The sequence below is a fragment of the Talpa occidentalis genome, unplaced genomic scaffold, assembly GCF_014898055.3.
Source record: "Talpa occidentalis isolate TD23 unplaced genomic scaffold, MPIMG_talOcc4v2.1 talOcc4.12, whole genome shotgun sequence".
NCBI classification, from domain to species: domain Eukaryota; kingdom Metazoa; phylum Chordata; class Mammalia; order Eulipotyphla; family Talpidae; genus Talpa; species Talpa occidentalis.
In genome coordinates, this window is record NW_023601212.1 from 96,134,825 (window position 1) to 96,160,504 (window position 25,680).

General features: G+C 52.3%; 1 protein-coding gene and 1 long non-coding RNA gene across 3 annotated transcripts in view; one reads left to right on the forward strand and one right to left on the reverse strand.

Moving 5' to 3' along the window:
• SNX29 (sorting nexin 29) overlaps nucleotides 1-25,680 on the reverse strand; it is a 296,663-nt gene that overhangs the window by 98,451 nt on the left and 172,532 nt on the right. For both annotated transcript variants that reach the window (XM_054693831.1, XM_037507581.2), the window contains exon 16: nucleotides 5,911-6,027. In XM_054693831.1, coding sequence (XP_054549806.1) covers nucleotides 5,911-6,027 — 117 coding nt within the window. The remainder of the gene's footprint in view (nucleotides 1-5,910; nucleotides 6,028-25,680) is intronic.
• On the forward strand, nucleotides 349-4,599 carry LOC119241921 (uncharacterized). Its single transcript, XR_005124399.2, has 3 exons — nucleotides 349-613; nucleotides 2,692-2,876; nucleotides 3,495-4,599. It is a non-coding gene; the product is annotated as an uncharacterized LOC119241921 (long non-coding RNA).

Here is a 25,680-nt window from a genome sequence, read left to right on the forward strand (position 1 = left end):
CCAGATCGGGGCAGTGAATGGTCCATGGGGGAACCCAAACTGCACACAAAGTACTGGTGTTAAGTGACCAGGATGCACAAAGTGTCCAGAAACCCGGCAGAGGCCAGTGAGTGCTGGTGAGGGACAGTCCGCAAAGACTCACGAGCCTGCAGTGGATGCTTTGGAGCGTCCACATGCCTGAGTGGAGGAAAAGAAACCACAAAGGACTGGCAGTTCTCAGGAACTGCAATGAAGGGCAATCATCATCCAGCCACAGGGCAACGTCAATGCTGCAGGAACGGGAACTAGAGCTGAAAGGGGAGGGGGAGGAGAGGGAGAAGGAGATAGTGCAGAGAGAGTCAGGCGTGGGGGAGACAGACAGAGGGCCGGAGAGACAGGCAGACAGAGAAAGGGAGACAGACATGAAGTTGGGCAGAGGCTGACGAAGGAGGAACGAGCAGCCATGGAGGGAGGCAGGGAGGGAGGGAGACAGCAGCAGACGCAGAGCGAGGAAGACAAAGAGAAGACACAGAGAGAAAATAAGAAACAGAAACAAAAACAGGAGAAACAAAGCAGGAGACAGAGGTCAGAGGAGAGGAGAGAGAACTGGAAAAATCTGCTCTTGGGGGACAAAGTGAGTAGCTGAGCGCCCCAGGGTGGGGGTGTGGGGGTCAGTGCTACTTCCACGGCTGAGACCAGGCCAGCCAGGGAGTGGGGAAGGCAGCTGGCCCCAGGCCCAGCACCCAGCCACTGCGGGCCCCTGCACCCAGGACTCGGCCTCACCTCCGGCCCCAGGCCCTCAAGGCCCCTCGCCAGCTGGCCCTGAGTAACTAACATAACAGGAAACGTGGCCCGAACTTGCCCGAATGTGCTCCTCAGAAAAACACCTCAGCAAAAATGTTCTTTGGGGAAATAATTTTGGGAAATAAGGCCATTAATGTATGAAAACAACTTCTCCCCCCTTGGAGAGGGGGGGAGTCCTGTGGCACATGCTCCAGTGTAACACTTCTCAAGCTTATTCCACCCGGCGCCCCCTTTCAGAGGCACATCCTCTGAGGTACTGTTCGGAGACGCTGCCTTCTCCAGATTCCCAAGAGCCCGTCTGACCAGGCGAAGTGGCAACAGGCTCGAAACCCCTTGCTGTACAGAGCAAGGAGGGGAACCAGGTGCGCCAACTCAGGGTGGACGGAAGGGCCTTTACAACCGCCCGGTGCCAGGACCAGGACACAGGAGAAGCAGCAGGGCAGCAGAGAGGGCGCTCAGGCTGCTGGGCGGGCTCAGACATGAGGTCGCCCTGAACGCTGTGTGCCCCGCGGAGAAACAGACCTAATAAAACAACTGCACAGGGTGGGGGAGGACTCTGGGGTGGGAGGGCATGATGAGCGCCAATGCCAAGCACAGTGAGTGGCGCACCCAAGGGCCGGTCAGGAGGTGACAGAGGGACAAGCTGGTGTTCTGAGTCTGAACAGTGACCCTACAGCCCCGGTCACCACATGGCTGGCCTCTCGGCTTCTGGGGAGGTGACCACTCACACGGTGCCCAGGACAGAGGGAGAGACGAGACAAAGGGGTAGAACCAAGAAGAGCCAACTTCGGCTGCACAAGGCGAGACATGTGTGCCTGGAACTGTTCTGCCGGCTGCTTCCTCTGCGCCGTGACTTTACCTGACTCCGCTCTCAGACTCTCCCAGGCACCTATTCTCTGCCCCCACTTATTATTCACAACAGGAGTGGTCCTCCTGGGGACTTTCAGGGCTGTGATCAAATCCTGCTAAGAGGTAAGGAATGCTGTCTGCATTCACATTTTATACCAGAGGGGTGAAAATAATGAGTAGAGTCCTAAAAATACTTACTTCAAAAAAAGGGCAGGAAAAAAAATACAACCTTTAATCCCAAACTCCTGCCCCTTAAAATAAGCGACTTGGCTCAAACGTCTGGAACATCAAAGCAAAGGCACCCCCAGAAGGAACGGCGTGGTCATTTGGTTTGTGGAGAGTCCCCAGCTCCACTGGGAGATGAAGCTCCCGCTCAGCAAATGTTTCCTCAGTACCACGTGCCAGGCCTGGAGCTCAGCACTGGGGGCTCAGAGCTAAAATGGGGTGAGGCCCATCCACAGACCACGCATGTGGGTTAGGGAGCTCCCACCTGCTCGAGGAGGAAATCAGGGTTTCCACACAGAGCAGACACAGTCCTGACCTTGAGGTGCCCCAGAGGGTCTAACCCAGGGTGGGCAGAGGGCCCTGCCACAGGAAGGGAGGGAGGGGAGGCAGGGCGCCTACAACAGCGGCCTCGCACATGAAAAGGAAGCGGCCTCAGAGCTGAAATCCAGTCTGCAGCGGACTCTTTCCCTTTGCCTGGCCGGCTGACTCTGGGAAGACGGCCAGCGTGGGCCTGAGGCTATCATGACAAGGTCAAGGGCATCCCCAGGGCCACTGCCCAAATAGCCAGCTCTTCCCAAAAGCCTTCAGGCCCTTAATGACCGACCACTTTACTCTCTCCTTCCCTCTGGCCATCGCTGCCTGCCCGCAGGAAAGGAGTCCATGGCAATTAGTGTCCCGTGCACTGCAGGACGTGCACTGCGCTGAAGGGGGAAGGGAACCCAGCAGGCAGGAGAGAGGACGGGCGTGCACTTCCTGGGGCCAGGGAAAATCTGGATCCACCATTCCCACTGGTGACATTTCTTCATTCATTCATTCATTCATTCTCTCCCTCAGTGAGCCAGCCCACATGTATCTGGCACCTACCAGTAATCACCAGATTCAACAGGAGCAGAAAGATACTGATCAGAGGTGGGTAACCCGGAAATCGCATAAAGAGAAGGCAGAGTGACAGAGAAGCGCCAAACTCACCATGGAAAACCTGACCTTGTCAGGGCATCAAGGGAGATTCCTGCAGAAGCGTGAGTTGACTTGGAGTGTGTTACCTAGGCCAGGGTATTATTTCTGGCAGAGGGAACAGCAGGAGCAAAGGCCCCGGGAGGGCAGAGCAAGGGACCTGGGGCAGAAGCCAGCCGGGGGGGGGCGGCAATGCGGTGGAGCATAATGAGACATGTGGAGGGGCTGGGAACTCTGTCTCACCTGCCACCAGTAAAAGAGGACACAATCCCACCTGACTCTCAGGACTGCCCACAAAGCTAAACGAGAGAATGAAGGTGGAGACCCCCCCGTCCAACAACAGACTTTAAGAACTTGATAAACAGGGTGCTCCTGAGGAGGGGGGCCCCAGAAGAGGCTTCTGTCAACCAGGGAGGGGGGCAGAAGACGGTGCTAGTCCTCCTCCCCCCGCGCAAGGCCTGGGACATCTACACGATAAGACCGCCAGGTCTTCACCCGGCAAAGCAGAATCCAAGGCAGCCAGACACCTTCTCATCTGCATGCAGGATTGGCAGCGATGTCTTGCCAATACTGGGACAAAACAAAGCTGGGAAACTACTTGAAATCCAGGACAGGGGCTGGTTAAATAAATCATGGTATTGTCCCTTTCAGGCAACAGGATGCTGTTCTGTTTTTTTCTACAGAATGACACAGCTCTACGTGCAAAAGGAAAGGCTCTCTGAAGTGCGCTGCTGAGCAGGGGGGAAAGGAGTCTACAGAACAGTCAAGATGGCAGCAGCTAGTTATGAAGACCCGTGGGCTGTGCTCACCCCTGGCTCACCTCAGGGAAGACAAACCCAAACTGTTAACAGGTATGCCTCTGGGGAGGAAAGTTAGGGTCCCTGGGATGCCCTTTAGCTCAGGTAGCACCTGATGCGAGTGGGGGTGGTCGGTCAAGGGCCCCAGCCCTCGGCTAACGGAGCATGACCTGCGCAAGCTGTGGCTAAAGCCCTCGGCTAACAGAGCTGTGACCCGCGCCGTAAACACTTAATGAGGTGGGTTCCTCATTAAGTGACTCTCCCTGCTTGAGATTTTCCACTTTGTAATAAAAGTGAGAGATAAAACTGCACACTGGGAGGGAATACTTATAATATGTACAACTAAAAATAAACATTAAGAACTGCTCCTCACCAAGAAGAAAAAATATTAACACAACCCAGCAGAAAATGGGCAAAGGCTACGAGAAGCACGACACACAAGTGGAGCCAAAATGTCACCTCACCTGTGACCAGAGAAGCTAAAACCAAACCCTCCTCCCCCGGACTCCCCTCTCCCCAAGCGCGGAGCCCAAGGGGTCTACACAGGTCGTACTTTATAACACGGAAACTCAGTAAAGTTCAAGACAGGGAACCCTTCAATGCAGAAGAGCGCTTGCTGGTATGGTGGGCCTGGGAAGTGATGGAAACGCTACTTGTGTCAGAGAGACACAAGCAGCTCGCGTGTGTGTGTCACAGCAGAAAACACACCCCGCAACCGCTCTGTGATCAGCAAAGCCAGCGAGGATAGGATTGAGGCTCCACCCCAGGCACCAGCGGGGTGTGCTGAGAACAGAGGAAGCCGGCAGGTGGCACTGCAAAGACCCCAACATCACCCACCTTACCCCCAAGCAAACTTTAGATGGCGAGAACTTCCACTAAGATCCAGCGTTTTCAAGAAATAAGCAAAACGGAGAGAAGGAAGACTCCACACAGGAAGAGACACCAGATAGTCATAGAGATAGAGACAGAAAGCAGAGCGGTGGGTGCGGGGCCCGGGGGTGGCGCAGGATGTCAGCCTTTGATGGGGACAGAGCCTCGGTCAGGCACGAGGATGATGGCCGAGAGACGGTGGCGGCCATGGACACACAACGCCGTGCATGCACGTCCTGCCACGGGACACTTAACAATGGCCTCAATGATAAATCTTGTGGTGCATATTTTACTACAGTGCAGAACAAACTTTTTAAGAAGAAAAATAAACCATAACGGACATGTCGACCAATTAAAACACATGGATCTCATGAATCCTGATTCAAAAAACTATAAAAAGTTATGGGATAATAAGAACTTGGATCACAGATATTGAAATTATTGGTAATGGGAGAAATGACAAAAATGGCAGGTCTGTGATTCCTTATTTTTATAAATATATCAAAATGCCTATGAATGAAATAACACCAAATATTTGAAGCAGCTGTGGGGAGCCTGTGACCCAAAAACTGTTCCACTGGCCCACGGACCATGTCCACGTATCACGCTCTCTGCCTACCTTTGGGGATTCAACATCGCCATAAACAAGCAGCTACTACATAATGTGTAATACGCTCACGGCATCAGGGCCTGTGGCAGCCGAATATTGGAAACAGCCTAAGTGCCTATGGCCGTGTGGCTGGATTTAAAACCGTGGTACATTTCATTCACGAGAACCAGAGTCAACAGAGCTCGCCGCCAGGTGATTTTGCCCCCCAGGACCCGTGGCCACCTCTGGACACACTTTGGGCTGCCACACCTCATGGGGAGCTACTGGCCTCTAGTGGGTAGAAATCTGGGCTGCTGCCTCAACCCCCAACGCACAGGCCAGCCCCCACAACAGAGAATCACACAGCACAAAATGTCAAGAATGCCACAGTCTAGACGCCCCCCAGATCTCCATGGGACAGTCTTCTAACCATGCTACTGAACTGAAAAGGGGCAAGCAGACGTGTCCAAGTGATGCTGTCTAGGTCACGGTCATGCCAGACTGAGGCTGTTTACTGCTCTGGGAGATGTATGCATGCGGGAGAGTACAAAAATAGAGAGCCAGGCTGTACACCAACGTCAGAATATGGAGGGGGGCATGGAATGCTGCATGAGGGGCTTCAACAGAACTTGCCACATTTATTCTGGCCCCTCCCACCCAAAGGAAATGTGGTCAAGGATAAAGTACATAAATTCTGGATACGTGGACCCCACTCTTTTAGTCTCTGTTCTTTTCCAGAGCTTGACACTGAAGGAATTAAACAGGGGTGTGGGCCATCGAGGCTGGTGGGTAGCCGGGGAGAGGGGCGAGGCCGGGACCTGGCCGGGGGGGGGGGGCACTCACCGGGCCCCGCAGGTCGATGAGCTCCTGTCGCATCTGTGACACCAGGGCCTCCTTGGCCACCAGGGCCCGGTGCAGGCGCTCGTTGAACTCGATCAGCTCGCCGTGCATCTCCGCCACCTGGAACACACACAGCAGTCAGCGAGGCTCAGAGGACAGACCCTATGCACTGCCCCCGGGGCCCTGTCATCTCTGGTCCCTTCTGGATACTAGCCATGAGGTTTGGGGGAGCTGTTGGGACTTGGGGAACATGGAAGGAGACACTTGGAAAGACACTCTCACAGGTGAGAGACCTGTGGGGAGGCTGGCCATGGCAGCGTTTATCTTGATTTTGATTTTGCTCTTTTCCTTCCAGATTTGTCTGGTCCCTTCTGCCCCTTTCCTATGGGTTCCCAACAGGAGGTGCCTTAGACTTGTGGAAGCCTTTCAGGCCTCAGTGGCCCTCCTCGGGGCCAACCCTATCTGGCTGGGCATTTACCCAAGATTGGATGGGTAGCTTTGGGTGTTTCGTATGAAAACTATTATATCCCTTCTTTCCCTTCTCTTGTCTTTATTGCACACTAACTATATTAAAGTTCCTCTCCATTAAGGGTCTTACACACTAGAGTATGTTTTGTTTTGATGTGACAGATGGCAGAACCTATTTGGAGCAGGCAGGTTTGGGGGTCCTGGGGTGCCCCTCACCCTGTAACAGATGCAGAGAATGAACAACAGCTGTAAGTCGCAGAAAGCACAGAACTATCCTTGAGAGTCAAAACAGCCAGTTATTTCTCTGATTACAAGAGCAATCTACTGGGGCTTAAAATCAAATTCAACTATAATTTATTTATTTAAGCCTTGTAGAGAAATGTGAGGAGTAATCTTACCCTCTAAGGAATACCGAGAGAAGAATCTTGTGAGCACATCGAGAAGCCCCCCAAATGCAGAGGTCAAGCAGATCCTCACCCAGCCCTGGTCCTCTCCCTTCCCCAAGAGTCCCCCCCTTCTGCATCCCACACTTCAGCCAGATACTTATTATACTCAAATAATATCAGACCATTTGCAGTAAGTATACCATGTGAAATATAAAATATATGGTTGGAATAAAAAAGGGGTATTAGAGAAAAGTACTGTAAGGGGGAAAAGGCTCACTGAGGGGAGGCTTGCTGGGGGAGGGATCAAGGGGAGCCCCCCTTTTCTTTTCTGACACAGTGTTACATAAAGGGTAAGCGCCTAGGAGGAAGCACCATTACCGGAAGGGCGTGCTTGCTTGCCATTCTCTCTACTTTTCTTACTTTCCCAATAATGAGCACTCTTGAAAAGAATTAACATTCTCCCCCCGAATCTAAAGGGAGCTCCATCGACCAGCCTCCCGACCTGATGCCAGGCCTCCGTTAATCGCTCTGTGCCACCTGCTCCAACGGCGCCCTGACCCTCGGGTGCCCACCCGTGCGACTCGGAGGGAATGTGGCACAAAAGACTTTCCCAGCACCATGCAATTAACAGAGAGAGAGAAAGTCACTAAGCCTTTTAGCCAGATTTCTTTTGTACAGAACTAAAATTAACATCCCCTGGTTACCTTATCCTTTTATATTTAAAAAAAAAAAAAAAAAAAACTTCAAGATCTTCTTTTGACCTTTCACAAGCAAAACCGATATATCCCTAATATCAGTGTGAAGCCTCCCCCAGGAAATTACAACCCACCAGGCACCTCCTGGGTCTAAGAACCCACTGACCACACATAAATAGGAAACACCACCTCAGATGAATGCTAAATACCTGCTAATGCGCCCCCAAAATGCGAGCTTTAAATAAATAAATAAAAGCAGGCATTTGCTTTATTTTTGTTTTGGTTTTGGTTTGCCATGGAAGCCAGCGTGCTAAGACAATTTTCCATAAATGCATAAAACATGGAAACATCCCAGCTTCGAGTGGTGTTTATCATGAGCTGTCAAAGCCCAGGTTCTCCTTTGCAGCCGGAAGAATGGCTTGACCGTGTCAGACAAAGCTTTTATTTCACTAGAGAATGGGAAAGAAAGCCTGATGGAGCCGAGGAGAAAATTTGATGAAATAATTCCCACCAGCATTAAAATTGCAATGTTCATTGTTACTAAGCTAAGCCCTGAAATTCTGATTTTTTATATTCCATATCCCTCCCTACTGCCATCGATATAAATGGCTCTCATCTTAGATAAGCCATCCTGAGCTTACTGTTGCTCAAATAATTCCTTCCAAACTCTGGTACAACTAGAGATGAATTCAAGACTCAGAAGGAGCCTCGGAAGAAGAATCTGGGAGCACAAAGAGTTCCCCTTATAAAAATAAAAACAGGCGGCACAATCACCAGAATATCAATCAGGTCCTGACCTTCAATCTTTACTTCCAACACCCACCAAGAGTTGCAGGGAATACGATAGAGAATAGGTACGCTTGAATCCATTCTCCACCAACCAGGCAGAGTGATCTCCCCAGAACCTGTTGTTTATAACCATCAATGCTTCCCACTGCCCTATGGATAAAACCCAGAAGTCTTCAAGATGAAGAGACCATCTCTAACCCCATCTCCTGCCTGCCCCTTGGCTTCTCACTGATGTCACTCACAAACACACTGCCTAGGAAGCCGCCCACTAGATGACAGGAGAAAGGTACATCCAGGAAAGGAAACTGCAGGTGCAAAGGGGTTGCAGGGAGAGGTAGTTCTGGGCTCAGACTTAGTGCAATGGGCCTGAGCAGGACCATTTACTGACATGAACTCCAGAATAAGTCACTTAACCCCTGTTGAGCCTGAGGCTATTCACCTACAAACCAGGCATGGTCCTGATGAAACAAGTTGCCACTTTTTCAGGCTCAGCACTGTGTCTGGGCATGACAAATGCACAGGGAGTAAGTTTTACATGATGGGTGATGACAAAAGGGACATGGAGGAAGAGGGCACCAGAACCCACATGGAAAAGGATCGCAGGTACCACACACCAAGGAACTGGGGCCACTGTGAGCAGTGGGGAAAGGCTCACTGTCACCCAAAGCAGGAACATCACCTAGAGAATTGGTAACCATCTGCCAGGTGCTGTGCTAGGTACTGCAAGGGGGTCGGGGAGGAGGAAAAGAGGAGCTGGGAGTTCATGTCCTAGAGGTCAAATTATATTATAGCTCAGTGAAAGAAGAGGATTTGGAAGAAAGAGGGGGTGTTGGGAAGGTGTCCTGCAGAGATAGCAGGAGTCCCTTCTCCAAGGGGCCTTGGCAATCACAGGCAGTCTCCTACAGTCAATCTATGCCCTAACCACGGCCAGGCACCAGCCATGCTCAGGGCCACCTTCACAGCCAGCCAGGTGTCCTACTCTCAGCAGTTGTATTTCCTTGAAAATTAACCTGAAGGCAGTTATATGGAGGAGCCACCACTGGAAAATGCTAATGACAACAAATCAAAAGCAAATGCCAGGTAAAGGTGTGCAGCCAGGGCTGGTGCAGCTTCCAACACAGCCCAACATGGGCCAAAGGGCTGAGAAGAGAGCCTTGCTTCCCTGAAAAGCCCAAGAAGCACACCTGGTGGGTAGAAAATTGATTCCTAAGTTGTGCTCAGAAGGGGTACCACTCATGAATCAAGATGTAAATGCTTATTACTTACCACTTGGGTTTTGTGCATTAGGCTGGAGAGAAGCTGGCCCAGAAAGGCTTCAGTATTTTAAGTCACAAGTTTATATGGCAACATCTATCCAAATTTTAAGAACCTGCACCTGGTAAACCCTTATGGGGTGTTATCCTGCCCCTCTGCTTGCACATGAACTCAAAACATAGGTTAGCTTCGAAAGGGAGGAACCTAGCCATTCCCTGTACTGTGGCAGACATTATTAGTCAATCACTGCACTCCTTCCTCAAGAAGACACCCAGGCAGCCACAAGCAATTGATGAGAGGGCTCACCTATAAGGTGACAGCTACTTGGCATCCCTGCATACGGGACGGGGGAGGGTCATCAAGAAGGCAATGGTTAAGACTTTGGAAGATGATGCCTTTGAAGCTTCAGGAGACTGAGCAATCCCTTCCAGTTGGAGCATCAGGGAAGAAGATCTCCAAGAATAATGTGGCTGTGAGAAAGCTTTTAAGTCTGTGAAAATCTCAGGAATTATCATAACCACCTGCCAAATCATGACAGGATTATGCATTAAAAAAAAAAAGACTGCCTTGGGCATTTCCATTCATATCAGAATGTTCTATCTAATCACATTCAAGTGAATCATGCTTCACTCCCCCCCACCAGCACCTCATTAGACACTTCTTGATTAATTAGATCAAGACACCCCAAATCTTAACAGCAATTGAGGCCCTTTTGGGTCTCATAGCCAAACTCCAAAATGTTCACTTAGATGCCTCAAAATCGAACTTTTACAAAATGCAAAAGCCATTTTTTTTTTTTTTTGGTCCCATTTATACCAGTGAAGGTTCTGGAACATCTTTCTGGTATGATGACCCTGCAGCTGCCGGGTAAAGACCAAGCTCTTGCTGGTGCCCCTTGGCCTTAACACACTGCGCACCAGCCATGTGCTAGGTTGTTCTAGTCACAATGCACATCATCAAGAGGGACACTCCTGGCCTCGCAGAGAGGCCTCCAAGTGTAGATCCAGTCTCTGAGTCTGTGGCCCAGCGCATATTCTGTGCTCCTCCAGCCCATCCTGGGGTGACCAGGAAGCTGAATCCCACAGGGGTGAAAGGACAGAGTCTGTCTTGCAGGGCAGGGGCAGAAGTTCAGTGTGACTAGGGACTCCTGCCGCAGCTGATCATGAGTCACTTGGGAGGGCTTCTGAGAAAAGCGGATGTCTGGACTTCACCCCCAGAAATTCTGATTTAATGGGGAAGTCCAAGGCAGTGCATTGAGAAGCCCCAGGCACCGTGATGATCAGATGTGGGAACCACTGGCCAAGACAAAGACAGACATTTCCCAGACTCAGGTTTGAAGTGCAAGTGGGCTGGCCCCCTCTTGTAGAGGCCCTGTTTCCTCAGTTCATTATTTGTAAAAGAAGGGTGTCCTGGAAGTTGTTTCCCTCTCAGGAGGTAAACAAAGCCAGGGGCCTGAGTCACGAGTTTGTTATGGCAACATCTACCCAACTTCTAAGAGCAATCTGCACCTGGTGGGCGCCGGGCCTGGTACGCAGCGGCAGGCAGATGGTGCAGGGCCGTAGTCGGGCGGTCACTCAGGGTGATGGCACAGCCAGGCTCTATGACCAGGGGCAGGGATGCCACCTGCTGGAGACCCAGCTGAGAGAAGAGCAGAAGCTGACAGGAAGCACTTAGAAATATATCAGGCCACTTCCTAGAGCCTTGACATCCAGGAACTCTACGATGTCCCTCGATTTTGTTTTATATTTTAACAAAAGTCTCAGCCTGCAATTAATTGAAACACATGGGTTCTTGGCCACAGTTTGAGAAGCACCTACCTATGACTCATCGGCTGCATTTGAGATGACACCTTACAGTGATTATTAGAAACAATGGTGAGGAATAACAATTACGAAAGAAAGCCAAAATACACCCATTTTTGAGAAAATCTGTTGAGATTAAAACCAAGATGGGTGGGGGACTCCCGGTGGCCTACGGGTTAAGTCTCAGCTCTATCACTGCTAGGGTCTAAGCTAAATCCCCGGCCAGGGAGCTGACCCACGACATAGCTGATCTCTCCTGTCTCGCCTGCTGCTCCACTTAGCCGTGTATTTCAGTCAGTCCACCTGTTCTGCTCCCCACTCTGTTTCTGGTGAATCCTCTCACCCCCTTCACCTCTGGCTTACACCTCCAACTCTTCTATGCATAAATAAATTAAAAAAAAAAAGATGGAAGCAGTGCTATCAACACCTATGGTTTTTTAGACACACAGACACAATTTTCCCGCCGAGTGTCAATTAGACTTGAAGACTAAGAAAAATAAGGGTGCGACCAAACAATGAGTTTGCACACTCAGCCCAGGACAGGTCACACAAGTCCTTCAGTTGCCTCCTCTCTGGCCCTGGCACCGTGAGCTGCCCACAGCTTCCTGGTCATGCCCACTTTCCAGGGGAGGATGAGGCCCAGGACTGTGCGCCAAAGCACCCTGGTCATAGAGTTCGCCAGTGGCAGCTGAGTTTGAACCCATTATTATGGCTCCAAAGCCCCCATGTTCTCAGAGGACAGCTAGATAGCCCAGGAAGAGGTAGAAAGAGTGGAGGAAACTGGCTCAGAGAGACCAGGTGACCCACGTAAAGCCTTGCAGCTTGCTCCGGAGCAGGGCCAGGCCTCAGGGCGGGCCTCCCACTTTTAAGTGCAATCTGCTTCTCACTGGGAGCCACAAGACTCAGAGAAGAGAAATGGGGAGCGCTTTGTAAACTGAGGTTCTCTCCACACAGGGGCGGTGATGGGGGGTTGGGGGGGGGCAGTCAGACACACACCCTCCCTGGGTGGCAGGGCTCTCCAGGAAGCTCCTCATTAGAATCCTAGGTAAGTGCTCTCGTTGTCCTCAACATTCCAGCTGAGGAACTGAGGCACAGAAAGGGTAAGCACCTGGCCACCCCGGAAGCAAGCAGAGCTGTATTGTGAATGCTCTACCCTTCCTCTCAGCAAAGATGCTGGCCGGCTGGTTTAAAACACCGGTAGGCAGCAGAGGACAGGGCAGAGAGGATGAGCCTGAGCTGGAGGACGGAGAGCACCCCCCCGACAGTAACACCAGCCTGCTGGGCACAGCTGTCCCCATGGCAGACAGGAAGAGCACGACCTGGGCTTCTCTGCTCCCATTGTCCTCTGAGCCGCCCGGGGCCCAGCCTGACATGTCACGGGCCAGTTTACCAAAGGGAAGGGGCACCCAGACTAAGCAAGAACCTTGGCGAAGGCAGGCCCTACCCTGGGCTTGGAGGTCCAAAGGAGAACCCCGTGTCGGGTAAAGGATTATCAGGCTTTCTGCCCTCCCGCCATAAGGATTGATGATGGATCCCTGCGGTCCTGAATGCGTGCCTGACGGCGGGAACCTGGAGGGGGGTGTGGGCATACATAGGTGGGTACGCCAGGGCTGAGATTGGCTTATAAGGGCAGCATCACGGGAGCCACCAGAAGGAGCAAGAACACCAGAATGAGAACGGAACCACGAGGGAACTCCAGAGAGCCCAGAAAGAGTGAAGCTTCACTGGGGGCTGGGAGGCCTGCCAGCCTCCCGGCCCCCTGGCACCCCTTGCCTGCCATGTACATGGTTAAATCCCAATAAAGCCTGAAAAAGCCACCGAGGGCTCCAGGACTCCTCCTTCACCCGTCTGCTCAGGTCACAGAGATCCTGCTCTGGCCCCTCCAGCCGCTATACCTGAGATGCCAGGAGCTGCCCAGTAGCGAGGATAAGATTCTTCAAAGCAGAGCTTGTTCACTGTGAAGGTATTTTGGACAAGAGTTTGCAGAGGGAAACTCACCCGGAGACGTACAGGGACTGGCAGGCATCACTCGGGGATGCTGGGTCTCGGGGGGCCCTCACAGGCCCTCAGGTGGGGCATGAGAGGCATCAATCTGTCTTTCCTACTCTGCAGTGACTTGAGCAATAATTTCGTATCTCTGATTCCTGGCACCTTCCTTGTGATCGGCAGAGGAACTGGTCTCCTACAAACAGGTTCGACCCGAGGAACACAGAAATACGGGGGGTGGGTACATGGTGCCTAGCACAGGGAACGACCCCTCGGTCACCAGGATGAGCTCACGCAACCAGCCTGGGGGTGGAGCCAGGCACGCCTTTGCAGATGAGGAGAGGCCCTGAGATGGTCCAGTCACGCAGCCAAAAAAGAGAGCCCACCCGTACCCAGGCGCTCACGGCCCTCCGTCTCCATTCTGTTTCTCCAGCTTCTCTCCCGTCCAGACTTGTGCTGTGTGGGGGCTGACACAGGCCATGTTCAGGCTCGCCCTGACCAGACGGGATGGGGCTCCCACATCACAGGACTGACCCTCCTTGGTGTCGCACTGTGAAGCCGCCAAGCCCCGCTCCCCCAGTGCCATGAGGCAAGTCCATGCTGGAGGACCACTAGCCGTGCCGCCGACGTCTGCAGAGGCTTGTGAGGAAGCCCGCGATAAGTTCACAGGTGAAACAGACTCCCTTAATCTCCTCTGGAACAGCCCCTGTGCGCACAGAACGCCGAGCTGGAGGGAAGTTAATACTTAAACAACATTTGGCTGGGATTACGGCTTAATGGGGGGAAAGAAACACCCAGAACTAACAACAGCTCAATTACTAGCGGGAAGCCTCTGAGAAGCAGCTGTTCAGCACCTTAGAGTTCTGCCCGCCGCAGGGCCTGGCGTGGGCCTCGCTCCTCCCCACCTGCGGCCACTCAGGCCACACGGGCGGTGGAGAGAAGGTCGCGTCCACCAACAGCTCTCAAAGAGCAGAGGCGAATACAACCACCCCAGGGCAGCCAACACCTGCCTGGCGGTCACCTGAGCCCAAGGCAAAGACAGGAGGAAAAAGGCCAAGGCCCACCAGTCCCCGCCCCTGCTGACAGCGTATTCCCAGCGAGCACCACCCGTGCCCACACGTGCCGTCGGTGCCGGCTCCCACCATCGTCCATCCTGCTTCTGCAGAGAGGCGGCAGGTGCTTGTATAAGGCATTAAGAGCCATGAGGCCTATCAAGGCCCCTCTCCCCTTTCCTGGTCTTGACTTGGGTGAGTTGCTTCCATCAGCCAGAGCCCCAATTTCTTGTCCACCCAAAGAGACTGGTCACATGTAATTCTCACCAGGCTTTTGCTAATATGTCAGCAGTGCTGGCTCAGAGCTTGCCACACTAAGTACTCCCTGACGGTGAGCCACTGCCGGGCCCTTCAGCAGGCAAGCTCGCCCAGTGCCACAGGCCCCCTGGAATCGACAGATCTGTCCCCCCTCCTCCATCTCTTCTGCCCAAACTGTGGTCCAGAAGCATCCCGGGTCCCACCGAGACAAACACGACAGGCTCCCTGCTGCCCCCTGCAGCCCCTCTTGTCCCCACCTCCACCAGGCTGATGCTGAAATGTCCCCCTGAAGCCCAGACCAGACCATGTCCCTTCTCTGCTGAAAACCTTTCACTGATGTGGACGAATAGGATAACAAGTTTGCAATTTCCTTCAAAATCCCATGGAGGCAGAGGAGGTGGCGGGTCAAGCACGGAGGAGGACTGGCTTGGGGCGACGGGCTGGACGGGACCGTGCGGTGGGTGCAGGGAGGCACAATGTACTGTCTTGTCTACTGAAAATTCCTCCATAATCCAAAGTTTGAAAAACCTTGCAATGGTGCCCATGAATTTCCTTGGCATGAGGATAAGGAGTGGGAAGAGGGGCGAGGTGGGAAAGGAAAGGGGTAGGGTGGGAAATACATCCCTCACCTCCGCCTCCCCCCAACTCTGATCCATTCATCCACCTCTCCAGGAATGACGTCTCAAGAGTAGCAACAGCGGTTGCTATTTTCTGAGTAATTACTACACAACAAATACGCAAAAATGAGGAAAAGGTGCGTCTTCTGAGTGGCCTGGCCTCCGTGAGTGGAGGCTGGGCTGGATGCCGCTCCCACTGGTCTCCAGAGTCACATGCCCTTGTGCAGTGTACAACCCGCACAAATGCACACTTCAGGCAATATGCCAGGTGCCACTGCCACTCCCACTGTACAGTGGAGGACACGGAGATCCAACAGGGTTGGAACACTTGCCCGTGGTCTCACAAAGACGACTGCCACAGCGAGCTCCCAGACCCACACTCTTCCTGTTATGCAAGGCTCCCAGAGAAGGGGGCTGGCACTGCCGTGCCAGTGGTCATGCAGCCCAGTGGACAAGACTGGCTTGCGGGCAGTTCATGGACCTGGCACAGAGGACCTCCCCCACAACACACTTCTTAGTGGGGATGGCTGCCCAAGCCACTGACGCTTCCCAGGCTTATTTCTGCTGGAGCAATAATGGGAGGGTCAGCAGAAAAGAGAGCAGATCCTGTTAACACAGCAGATAATGCGGTTTACCTGGCATCCTACAATGGCTGCAATTATAACCCATCACAAGTACAAAATGCTGTGCTCGGCTGGGCTGGTGAAAATGGGTCAAGAATTACTTTAAAAGGCTCTACTGGCCTCTCGTTTCAGAGGCACTGCTGCTACTGGTTTGCTCATCGAGAACAACTATTGATTTCCAAGGACCCCAGGGCTGAAAGGCACTGACCTCATCTCTCCCCCTTGCTGCCAGCACAGAAAGCCGCCTCCAGCCAGCCAGCCTGCTGGACAGGAGAGCCAGGGTGGTGGTTGGGGGGGGGAGGCGGGGGAGAGGCATGAAGAGCAAACATTACGGCACACGTCCTCTGTGCTGGACCCAGTTCTGCACATGGTGTCTTCACGTCGGCTCTTCCGCTGACAACCTGGTATTAGGCCCGTGTTCATATTGGTCTGTTCCCTTCTTTAGAAATTCATCCTTAACATCTATAAATGCCCAGACCCACACACTTCACAAATCTCTATTGAGTATCTATCATCTACCCTGACTTGCTTTAAGCAGATTTAGGAGTAACCCAAAGAGAAACATCTCGGTGGTCCCACATTATAGCTGGCAGCCCTCTCTCTACCAGAGGAAACGGAGGCAGACAGAGGTTTAATCCGCGTCAAAACTGTTAGATGGAGACCTCAGGGTTTGAACACGGCATCCGCACTCCTAACTGCCACGTGGTCCCATCTCTCCTGGCCCTGGCTGGTGACTCAGGATTTTATAGAGCTTCCCATCTCGAGGCCCAATGTGCCCCCTGCACACTTCCGCAGCGGGTTCTCCACTCACTTGCTCATTCATCCCTCGGTGTGCCAGGCAGTATGCTGGGCACTGGGCATCCCTGGTGATCCCTGTCTCCAGGGACACACTCCCAATACAGCATGGCCAGTGGCAGAGCGGGAATAGCCCCAGGTCCTGGGAGCATGGAGGAGAGGCACCCACCAGCTGGGAGGTAGGGGTGAGGTGGGGAGGGCCGGGGAGGATCCAGAAGGAGGAGATTAAGCCAAGGCTTGCAGGACGGGAGGAGTTTCCAGCACGAGCCAAGAGAATAAGCCCCACCAAGCCCAGCTGCCTCCAGGCCCCAAGGAGTGGTGGGGGGCAGGCAAACTGAAGGGACAAGAGCCGATCTCATAGCACACAGTGGGGCCACTCACCACAGACAGGCTAATCAGGAGTATTCCTGAGAACGCTGCCAGACCCAGGAGGTATTATAATACCACGTGGGTAACACTGTCTCCCCAATTCAGAGGTTTCTCCAGAAAATATTTCACCCTGAAGTGTTGTTTTTACATTTACTGTGCAGTGTGCTGGAAAGCACAGAAATTCATATAAAGATGTAAATTCTGAAATTATGTGGCTCTTTGTCATATTCTAACGTCTTCCAGAAATCTGGGGAGGCCAGTGTGCGTTTTTAATCACATTCCTTTGGAAGGAATAGAGAGGCCTCCTGAATATTTCAAGCACAGCTCAATAAATTATGTCCGCATTTCAAAGGAAAGACAGTCAATGGAAAACATTCAATTTTATGAGCATCAAAAATGTTTTCTCCCTAGCGAGTCCTTTTCTCATACAAACAGCTCTTGCTTAAGAGCTGAGAAGAGTCCCCTTCTAATGGCCACCTTGCTTCTCCCAGGACGGAGCACACTCACTCACGCGTGCCCAGCAGCACATGGGGGACACCACACCTGGGAGAAAGCAGACTGAGGGGCAGGGAGCAGCGTGAGGTGGTGGCGAGAGGGTGAGCTTGGAGCCAGTCACGGGGCTGGGATCTGATCCACCAGTGACTTGCTGGGTGACCTGGGGCAAGTCATTCAACCTCTCTGGGCCTCAGTTTCCACATCTGTACATTGCAGCCATAGGACTTAGGTGGCCAACTCCAGCTGCAACCAGGGCTCAATAAACGACACGGTGGTTATGACTGGGATTCATGAAGCCTTTGTTAACACAGGAAAAGCTGCGCATCTCTAAAGTTCCTTTAAGCCCCAAGTCCCCTGACAAAGGAAAGACAAAATGGGGTGGTTAAAAAATTAAAACACAAAAATACAAGGCTGTCGGAGGCGGCCAGGTGGGGTCTGACTGTGAACTCTGGGCTGTGATGGCGGCTGCTGCTTGTCTACATTCTCAACACATCTAAGCCTCCCCGTTTCGCCAGAAGATGGAGGTGGCAGCCGGCTGCTGGGGACCAGCAATGGGGCCCGCCCCGCCAGGCAGCAAACACCAGTCTCCTTTCTCCCTCCCACAGGGGCCACAGGAAGGACATCTTTTCTGGGTCACTCAATATGCCCCCACGACATATTTAGTGACAATAAATGCAACACATTACCACAGTGGCCACCAACACCAACCCCTACAGAGAGGCTCATCAAATGTGACGTTCCTCTACTTTCTACCACTTGAGCTCTCATTTACCCACCATGCCCAGCTCACAGAACCTGGTAGAGGCAAACAGGGTACATATTTCAGCAGCTCTGTCAAGCTGGGGGTTCAGGCCTAAATGTCTTTACCTAGGGGCAGAAAGCACAGGTCTGGAAGTGACCTGATTGGCTAAGAAGTCAGGGACTCACGGCTGCAGCAGCCCCAACACAGAAATGAGACTCAGACCACAAAAGGGCCTTCGTGGGGAGACAGAGACCCACCACACACTCCCTCTGCCTCTCCCTCTCTGATCCCCTCTGCACACCAGGGCATGGGATGTGGCTGATTCTGACCCAGGCTCCAGGCTGAAGTGACAAGGTCTCTCCTGAGGCTGCATTTAAACAGCCAGACGGGCTGCCCTTAAATACAAGCCCATCTCCGCTCCCTGTCACCACAGGCTCCCACACAGAGGCTGGTTCCTGCCAACCTCGCCAGCCTAGTATCACACCCTTCTCTTCAATTCTCCAGGCCTGACACACTGGTCTCAGCTCTGACAAGCCCTGCCCGTCCCAGAGTCTCCATCTGCTGTGCCTTCTGTGTTAACTGCTCTTCCTGCTCATGGCTCAGCACTCGGCTCACGCGTCACCTCCAAGAGTAACCGGCCATCAACGGAGGCTTCTCCCAGCACAGGGGACCCCTGACCTCACCATCTGTGGAATCGTCTGCCCTGAGTGTGGTGGACCCCGGGACCGGCTGCTAGACCAACAGAAAATAGCAGAAGGATGGCAATGCCACTGCTGAGGTCAAGAGGTCAGCCACCGACCCGCCCCTCACACCCACTTGCCCCAAGACAAGGTCCGAGGGCCACCCGCCTACAGCCAACAGCCGGCCAAGGACAGGAGGCCCGGAAGGCAGCCGGCACATGATTCAGTACCGATGGACTTTATATACACAGGCTGGATGGTAAATTTAGCCACAAATCAACAAGAAATAATCTAAACCACTAAGTTTCAGAGTCATTTGTTACAAGGAAATCAGTGACACACCAAGACTAGCTTATTTGCTGACTATTTATTTATAGTCTTTTCCCTTTGCTAGAATATAAGCTCCATAAAGGCAGGACCCAGCTGGGGGAGGGGGATGTGCTCACGTGTGCGTGCGCACACGCATACACGCACACACACACCCCCATGCCCCACAAAAGTACTCAACAAATATTGGGTTGTTGATAAAGTCATGACGTATTTTTTTCTATCTTTTTCAAGCAAAATACGTCATGACTTTGCCGACAGCCCACTATTTGCACGAACTAAAGAAATAACATGAACAAAACCTCCATGTGAGTTAGCAGCTCAGCTCCCGAGGTCTCCAGAGCCCAGTCCCCTCTGGACTTGGATCCCGTGACATCAGCCAGGCTGGGAGAGGACAGGACATCTGCCCAGAGGCTGCCCTGCCGGGCTCAGCAATCACAGGCCAGTGACAACAGCTGACATCTGTTCAGGGTGACCCTCCTCCCGCCTTGGGATGAACATTATTCTCCCTCATTTGACAGATGAGAAAATTAAGACCCCAGAGCTGAGGTGACTGGTCAAAACCACCCAGCGAGTCAGATAACAGGCTTGTCTATTCCCAAAGCGGGGAGTGCCCCACCCCAGTACCCTGGACTCGCATTACCCACTGGGCAGAAGGATCCAGGAAGAGTAGGGGCAATTTTGCAGACATGCCCTCTCTTGGAGCAGCTTGTTCTGGAAAAGGAACTGGCATGCGACTGTGCGATGCACAGACTAACACATACATATGTTACTTTGTAAATTTAGCCAGAAATCAATAATAAAGCAGGTCTTTAAAAACAACTTATAGCTCTGCCAGGTGAAACTTCCCTGGTTTCAGAATGCTAAAAAAGCAACCATTAGGAGAGGAGTGGAGTGGGGTGGGGTGGGGTGGGGTAGGACCCCAGACTCACACCTCCACCCCCACCCCGAGGCTGGGACTGGAGAGTGGGCACCTGTACACACTGCTCTTCACTTCCCCACAGGCTCATCTCCGGGAAGGCATCCCAGGGACTGTGCTGTCCATCTTCTCAGCAAAGAGAGACCTGACCTGCTCTCAACAGATGGGCCAGGGTCCAGGAAGGAGCTGGCTGGAGCCAAAGAACAGACCACATGTTCTGGATGGAAGACTTGTGGGTTCGACAACTGAAACCAGCATGTAGGGGGCAATATGGTGGCAATGAGGTCAGTACATCAAAAAGTAACTTGAAGGTCACCCCACATTCCTGTCTCATCCACTCCTTGATGACATCAACCAATATACACACGCTATTCCTCCTACATGCAACAAAATCGAACTTGATTTGTAAAACCTAGAAACCCCAAAACTAAAACCTGGACGTATTTGCTATGCACAACAGTAAAACTTTGATAAGGAAATGACTGGAAACATAGGTGACAGTCCAGGGTGAGCTTGTGGGCAGCCAACACACTTCTTGGCTCTGTGTTTCAGCAAGTTCCAATCCAGAACCTCCACGCCCTCCAAAATGGAAGACATGCAACAGTAAGAAGTTTCAACCCTGGGGTAGCTACTGTGGAAATAACCGATGCCGATGGGTCTCTGACGAAGGTCTAATTTAATTTGACTTCATTTAAAATGTAAATATTATGTTTTTCTACCTCCCTAAACGCCAGCTGTTTCTTCTTCGAATACAATCACGGTCTACCAGAGACAAAGGCCTGGGCATTGCCACACATAGCCAGCCCCATGGATGAGCCTCCAGGCCCAGGCAGGAGTGGGTGGGGTGGTGAGGCTGGCTCCCCAAGTTCAAATCCTGAGCCTGCCGTCGGGAGCTGTGTGAGCCTGAGTGTGCTGATGAGCCTCCCTTGCCTAACATCCTTGTTTGTAAGATGGGGGTTGTGGTAGTACCCCCATCACAGGGTGGTTAGGAGAAATCGCTTGCGGGCCAGGTAAGGCACAGAGCACATAGTCCAGGACACAGAAAGAACCAAAGTAGCATCACCAGACATCACTGCTTAGAGCAGTTCTGAGCGATGAAGTGAGTCCTTACAGACATGCACAACACTTGCAGGGAACATTACATTGCAGACCCACAACCCAGCACGAGACAAAAGCCAAGGATGCCTGGCTGAGGAGACGTCCTGAGAAGACCCGCTTCCGTGGGACACCGGTGCGAGTCTCCCTCATGGCATTTTGAGTCACCAGCCCTAGAAGTCGCATCTCCCCTCGTGTGCACCTGGGCAGAGTCCACCTGCTGGCACACAACTGCTGAACGGATGCTGACATCAATTTGGGAAAGAGGTGATTTTTTTAAATATATATTTTACATCATTCCTCATGTTTGTACAATGTTTGCTTTCTTCTCTCTGGCATTCCCACCAGCCACTCCCCATGTGCCATCACCACAGTCCCTTGTTCTCTTCTCACCCATTTTGATCCTTCTGCTTCCTCCTCCCCTGCAGAATGTCTCTGAGAGGTGCTTTAAAAAGACTCCGAAGGCTGATCACTTAGAGCAGAGTGAGGAGAATGCCCCCAGAGGCCAGTGGGCACAGTGCTGGGTGGAGCTGCAGAGACACATCAGGAACCCCTAGGCAAGGAGGCAGCCCCATCAGCCTGGGCAACTACAAAGCTACTGCATTTCCATTTCTTCAAGAGAACCTGGGAATTTGGCATTTTAGGGGCACTGTCCTAGATGTTCCACAATAAATTCTGTTTTATGAAGCATGTGATGCAAACGTTACAGGTCTGCGGGCTCGACGTGGGCCCGCCTGCCAGATTCCAGTCTCTGACTTAACTGTTCACTCTGGGAAGGGATCATGTCATCAGCATCCTGTCCCCTGAGCCATCTGCTCTGCACATCAGGATTAAGCTAAACCACCAGGTCCTAGCACAGGGTAACGTTCAAAAGCAGTCAGGTATTATTTTCCCCAAAGCGGGGCCACCTGCAGAGGGAGGAGGAGCTGGAGAAAGCCCAGCCAAGACTCGGGGTCTCCTCTATCCACAAGCCCATCGACAAGTAGCAGCAGTAAAAGCTGCCGCAAGCGGAGAGGGGTTTTGTGCTTCATTCATTTTAAATGACCCCTCCAGAAGCCTCCAGACTGGTGAGGTTTATAAATCAACAGTTATCACTTCACTGTGCTAGCTTCAGTCAAAATCAGGAAATCTGGGGGGAGGTGGCTTCAGAGCAAACACTGCCCTTTTCCTCTTGTTCCTTTTAGCAGAGAGGAATCCATCTTTTTCTCTTTCCGCAAAGGCTATCCAAAGAATTAAACCGCCCAGACTATGTATCAAACAAGCCCACCAGCTCCTGAAGGAAACAGTTCTTCCTGTGAGGCTGGGCCCCTGCCCTGGGCAGTAAAATGGCAAGCGAAAAACTGTGGCGCAGGAAGGTGGGGGCATCCAGCTCGGCGGGGGCACTTTATTCCCCAGAGGTCTCCAAGGACAGCCAGGCTGCAGTGTGGTAAAGTCCAGCAGCCCTGGCAGTCGGGCTGGAGCAGCCGAGACCAACATGCTCTTCTGGAGCAGAGCCAGGCAGGCCTGGGTCCTGGGCCCCACGCTGGCCCGGTTCACACCAGCCCAGGATCCATGGTGGGAGCCTGGGGGCGGGGGTTGGGGAGCCATCATCCTGGGCCCAATCCTGATGCAGGGTGTGAACGAGGAGATAGTGACCCCACAGGCCTGACAAGGAGAAGAGACCAAATTGTGCTGGCTGAGAACCGCAGAGGGAGGTGCAGGAAGCCTCGGGTAATATGCAAGCAGGACAGGGTGCAGGGAAGGAGCGGATAACCACATTCTGGATCCAGGGCTCTGCCCCAGCAATCCAGAAAGCCACAGCAGGGAAAACAAACATTTCCTTTCAAGCTCATCTACCACCATGCCGGGCTAAGTGAGCAATTTAGGGTCCATGGCTAAAAATATCTGACATCATTCATTCCAGGCGCGAGGACGTCCACTTTGGCTCCGAGACTTGCCACAGGCGTGGGCACTGAGGTCGGGCTTGTGCTGTGGGTAAGAACCCAGACTCCGGGGTGGGGTCCCGGGCACTCCACAGGGACTGGGACAACACCCTGGAAGCCAGAGTCCCCTGCCCATTGAGGGTGTTGGCTGTTTGTGTTTGGGGGATGTCAGTGTCAGCTGCTGGCTGGTTGGGGAAAGCACCATCTGCCCAATGGCCTGGGAACGGCCCCGGGGTTGGCTCAGTGGCCAGGGTGCTCCTCTGCTCTCAGGGGCACCCACCAGCCCAAATGACCACGGAGACTCCACCCTGAACGCCCCTTCAGCTGGGTTCTAGCTGCCAGGATGGAGGAGGCCTGGGGCGGGGTCAGTTTTCACACAGGGCAGCAGACGAAACAGTGATCCTGTGGCCATAAACCGAACGCGCCATGATCTGGCCCTTCAGAGCAAGTCTTACCCCGCACTGAGCCCACCCAGTCCACCCCGTCCAGGACACTCCCCAACCCCACCTGCCCCTCAGATGGAAAAAAGGGGGAAAAGACAAAAAGTATATTTAGAGAAAATCCTACTGATAGAATGAAAAGCAAACACAATTCTCTGCAGAGTCTTTTGTTCTCAGAAATTGCCAAGATGCCAACCTCACACAAGATAATAAATAAGAAGAACCAGCAAGGAGCTGCCCAAATATTTAATTAATGCATTTTATCTGCTTCACCACCTGGGAACAATGGGCCACAGGTTGGAAGATCAAGTCTAAATCTTAATATTGACTCGCTGGTTTTACAGAGTGCTTGTCACATCCTTAATATCACTTAAGTGTAGTTTTTTTCTTTTCTTTCTGTTATTATTAATAAGGTTTTCCTTTATTTCCCACAATGAACCTTCAAAGAGGAGCTGCCAGATGCGTTTAACTCATTTTTACAAAGCCAACCCCTCACAGGTCACCATGCCTGGCTCTGTGTCCTGCCACCCAGTGCGTCTTTGTCACACTGAACTCTGCTCCTGTGTCCAGCAAATAAACACCCCTGAGGGCCCAGTAGCGCCCCAGCTGCTCCAACAGCAGAGGGGCCGAGGGGCAAGCCACAGTCCCACCATCATCACTTTCAATTTTTATTCTCTCTTCCAGAGAGAATAAATGAAGCTTGTAAAACTGGGCTTCATTGCTACTGAAGGGGGAATATTTGCAAAGGAAAGTCAAATAAAACTCAGAGAAGTTTGATGTTTCTGTCCCTCCCCGAGGCAGCAGGACAGACACCTGTTACGTAATGGATGGGGGAGAGAAAAGCCTGTAGGCGAGGTCGCTCAAGCTCCTGTCCTGGTTGAGGCTCTGTGGTTGTCGTTCCTGCTCTCCTGATTTCCCCAGCTCGTGTTCGTTACCTGATAGAGCTGTGACGGAGCTGTCAGTGTGTTAGAAACGGACCTCTGGGCGGCCTGGGGAGTGTCCTTTATTTCCCAAGTAGAGAGACTGCTGGCTTGGGAGTGTCTGTCAGCTCTGAGCCGAGATGACATCGGTTACCATCAAAGGGACTATGAGACAAGCAAAGAACCCAGACTTCAGCTTCCAGGTCAATAGTGTGGAGCAAAATAGGGGGGTGGAATCCATTAAGAAAAGGGCTTGGGGTAGGGATCACAAATTTTGCTCACCCAGTACAACTCAGAGAAGAAACCATGGGCCAGAAGCATGCCCTGGAGAGTTGCAGCATCCTGTCTGGACGCGCATGCCTCCTCACGTCTTCCCGTAGCTTCCATCCCCACCCAGGCCACCAGCCTGGACCTTGCTGGCATCTGTGCTGGCGAGCCCTGCCTTGGTGACATCCAGGGGCCAGCTGGTGACCAGCTGCCTTGGTGACATCCAGGGACTCAGCTCTGCTTCCTGAGGCTCTAAAGCTGTCATACTCAAGGTAAATTAATGGAGGCCCTAAGAGCCTGTGGCATGTGGAAAAAGGGACAGATTCATGAGAAAGTTAAGACTGATGTGGGAAAAATCAAATAAACTGGGAATGGTTCAGTCTGAGTCTCTGAAGACTGGTGTGATCTCAGGCCCCATGGAGAAACTGAGGAAATTTGCTAGATTCTTCGATGGAGTCAGTTTGCTCCAAAAACACTTAAAAATCAATCTCCACCTTATTTTTAAACTGAAAATCTCTTAAAGTGTGACAGCTCAAATACAACTCAAACCAATAATAATAAAAGCTTGCATTTATCAACTCTTTGTTACGGGGAAAGAGATCTGTGGGTGTCATTTCATTCCAACAACCCCTCAAAGGAGGCCCAGATTACAGCTGAAGAGACTGTGGCGCCGCAGGGAAGGGGTAAAGGCAGCACTTGAGCCCGTGTCCATCCCAAGTCAGGGTTTCAGCTCTCATATTATCCCCACCCTGGGGCTTCCCCGAGCACGGAACTTGCTACCTAGAATTGTTTTCTGTGGTTCCTGGACACCACAGTGTACAAAATTCAATCCCAAAGACAAGATCTTCCCTTCTCAGCCCCCTGAAGTTTCA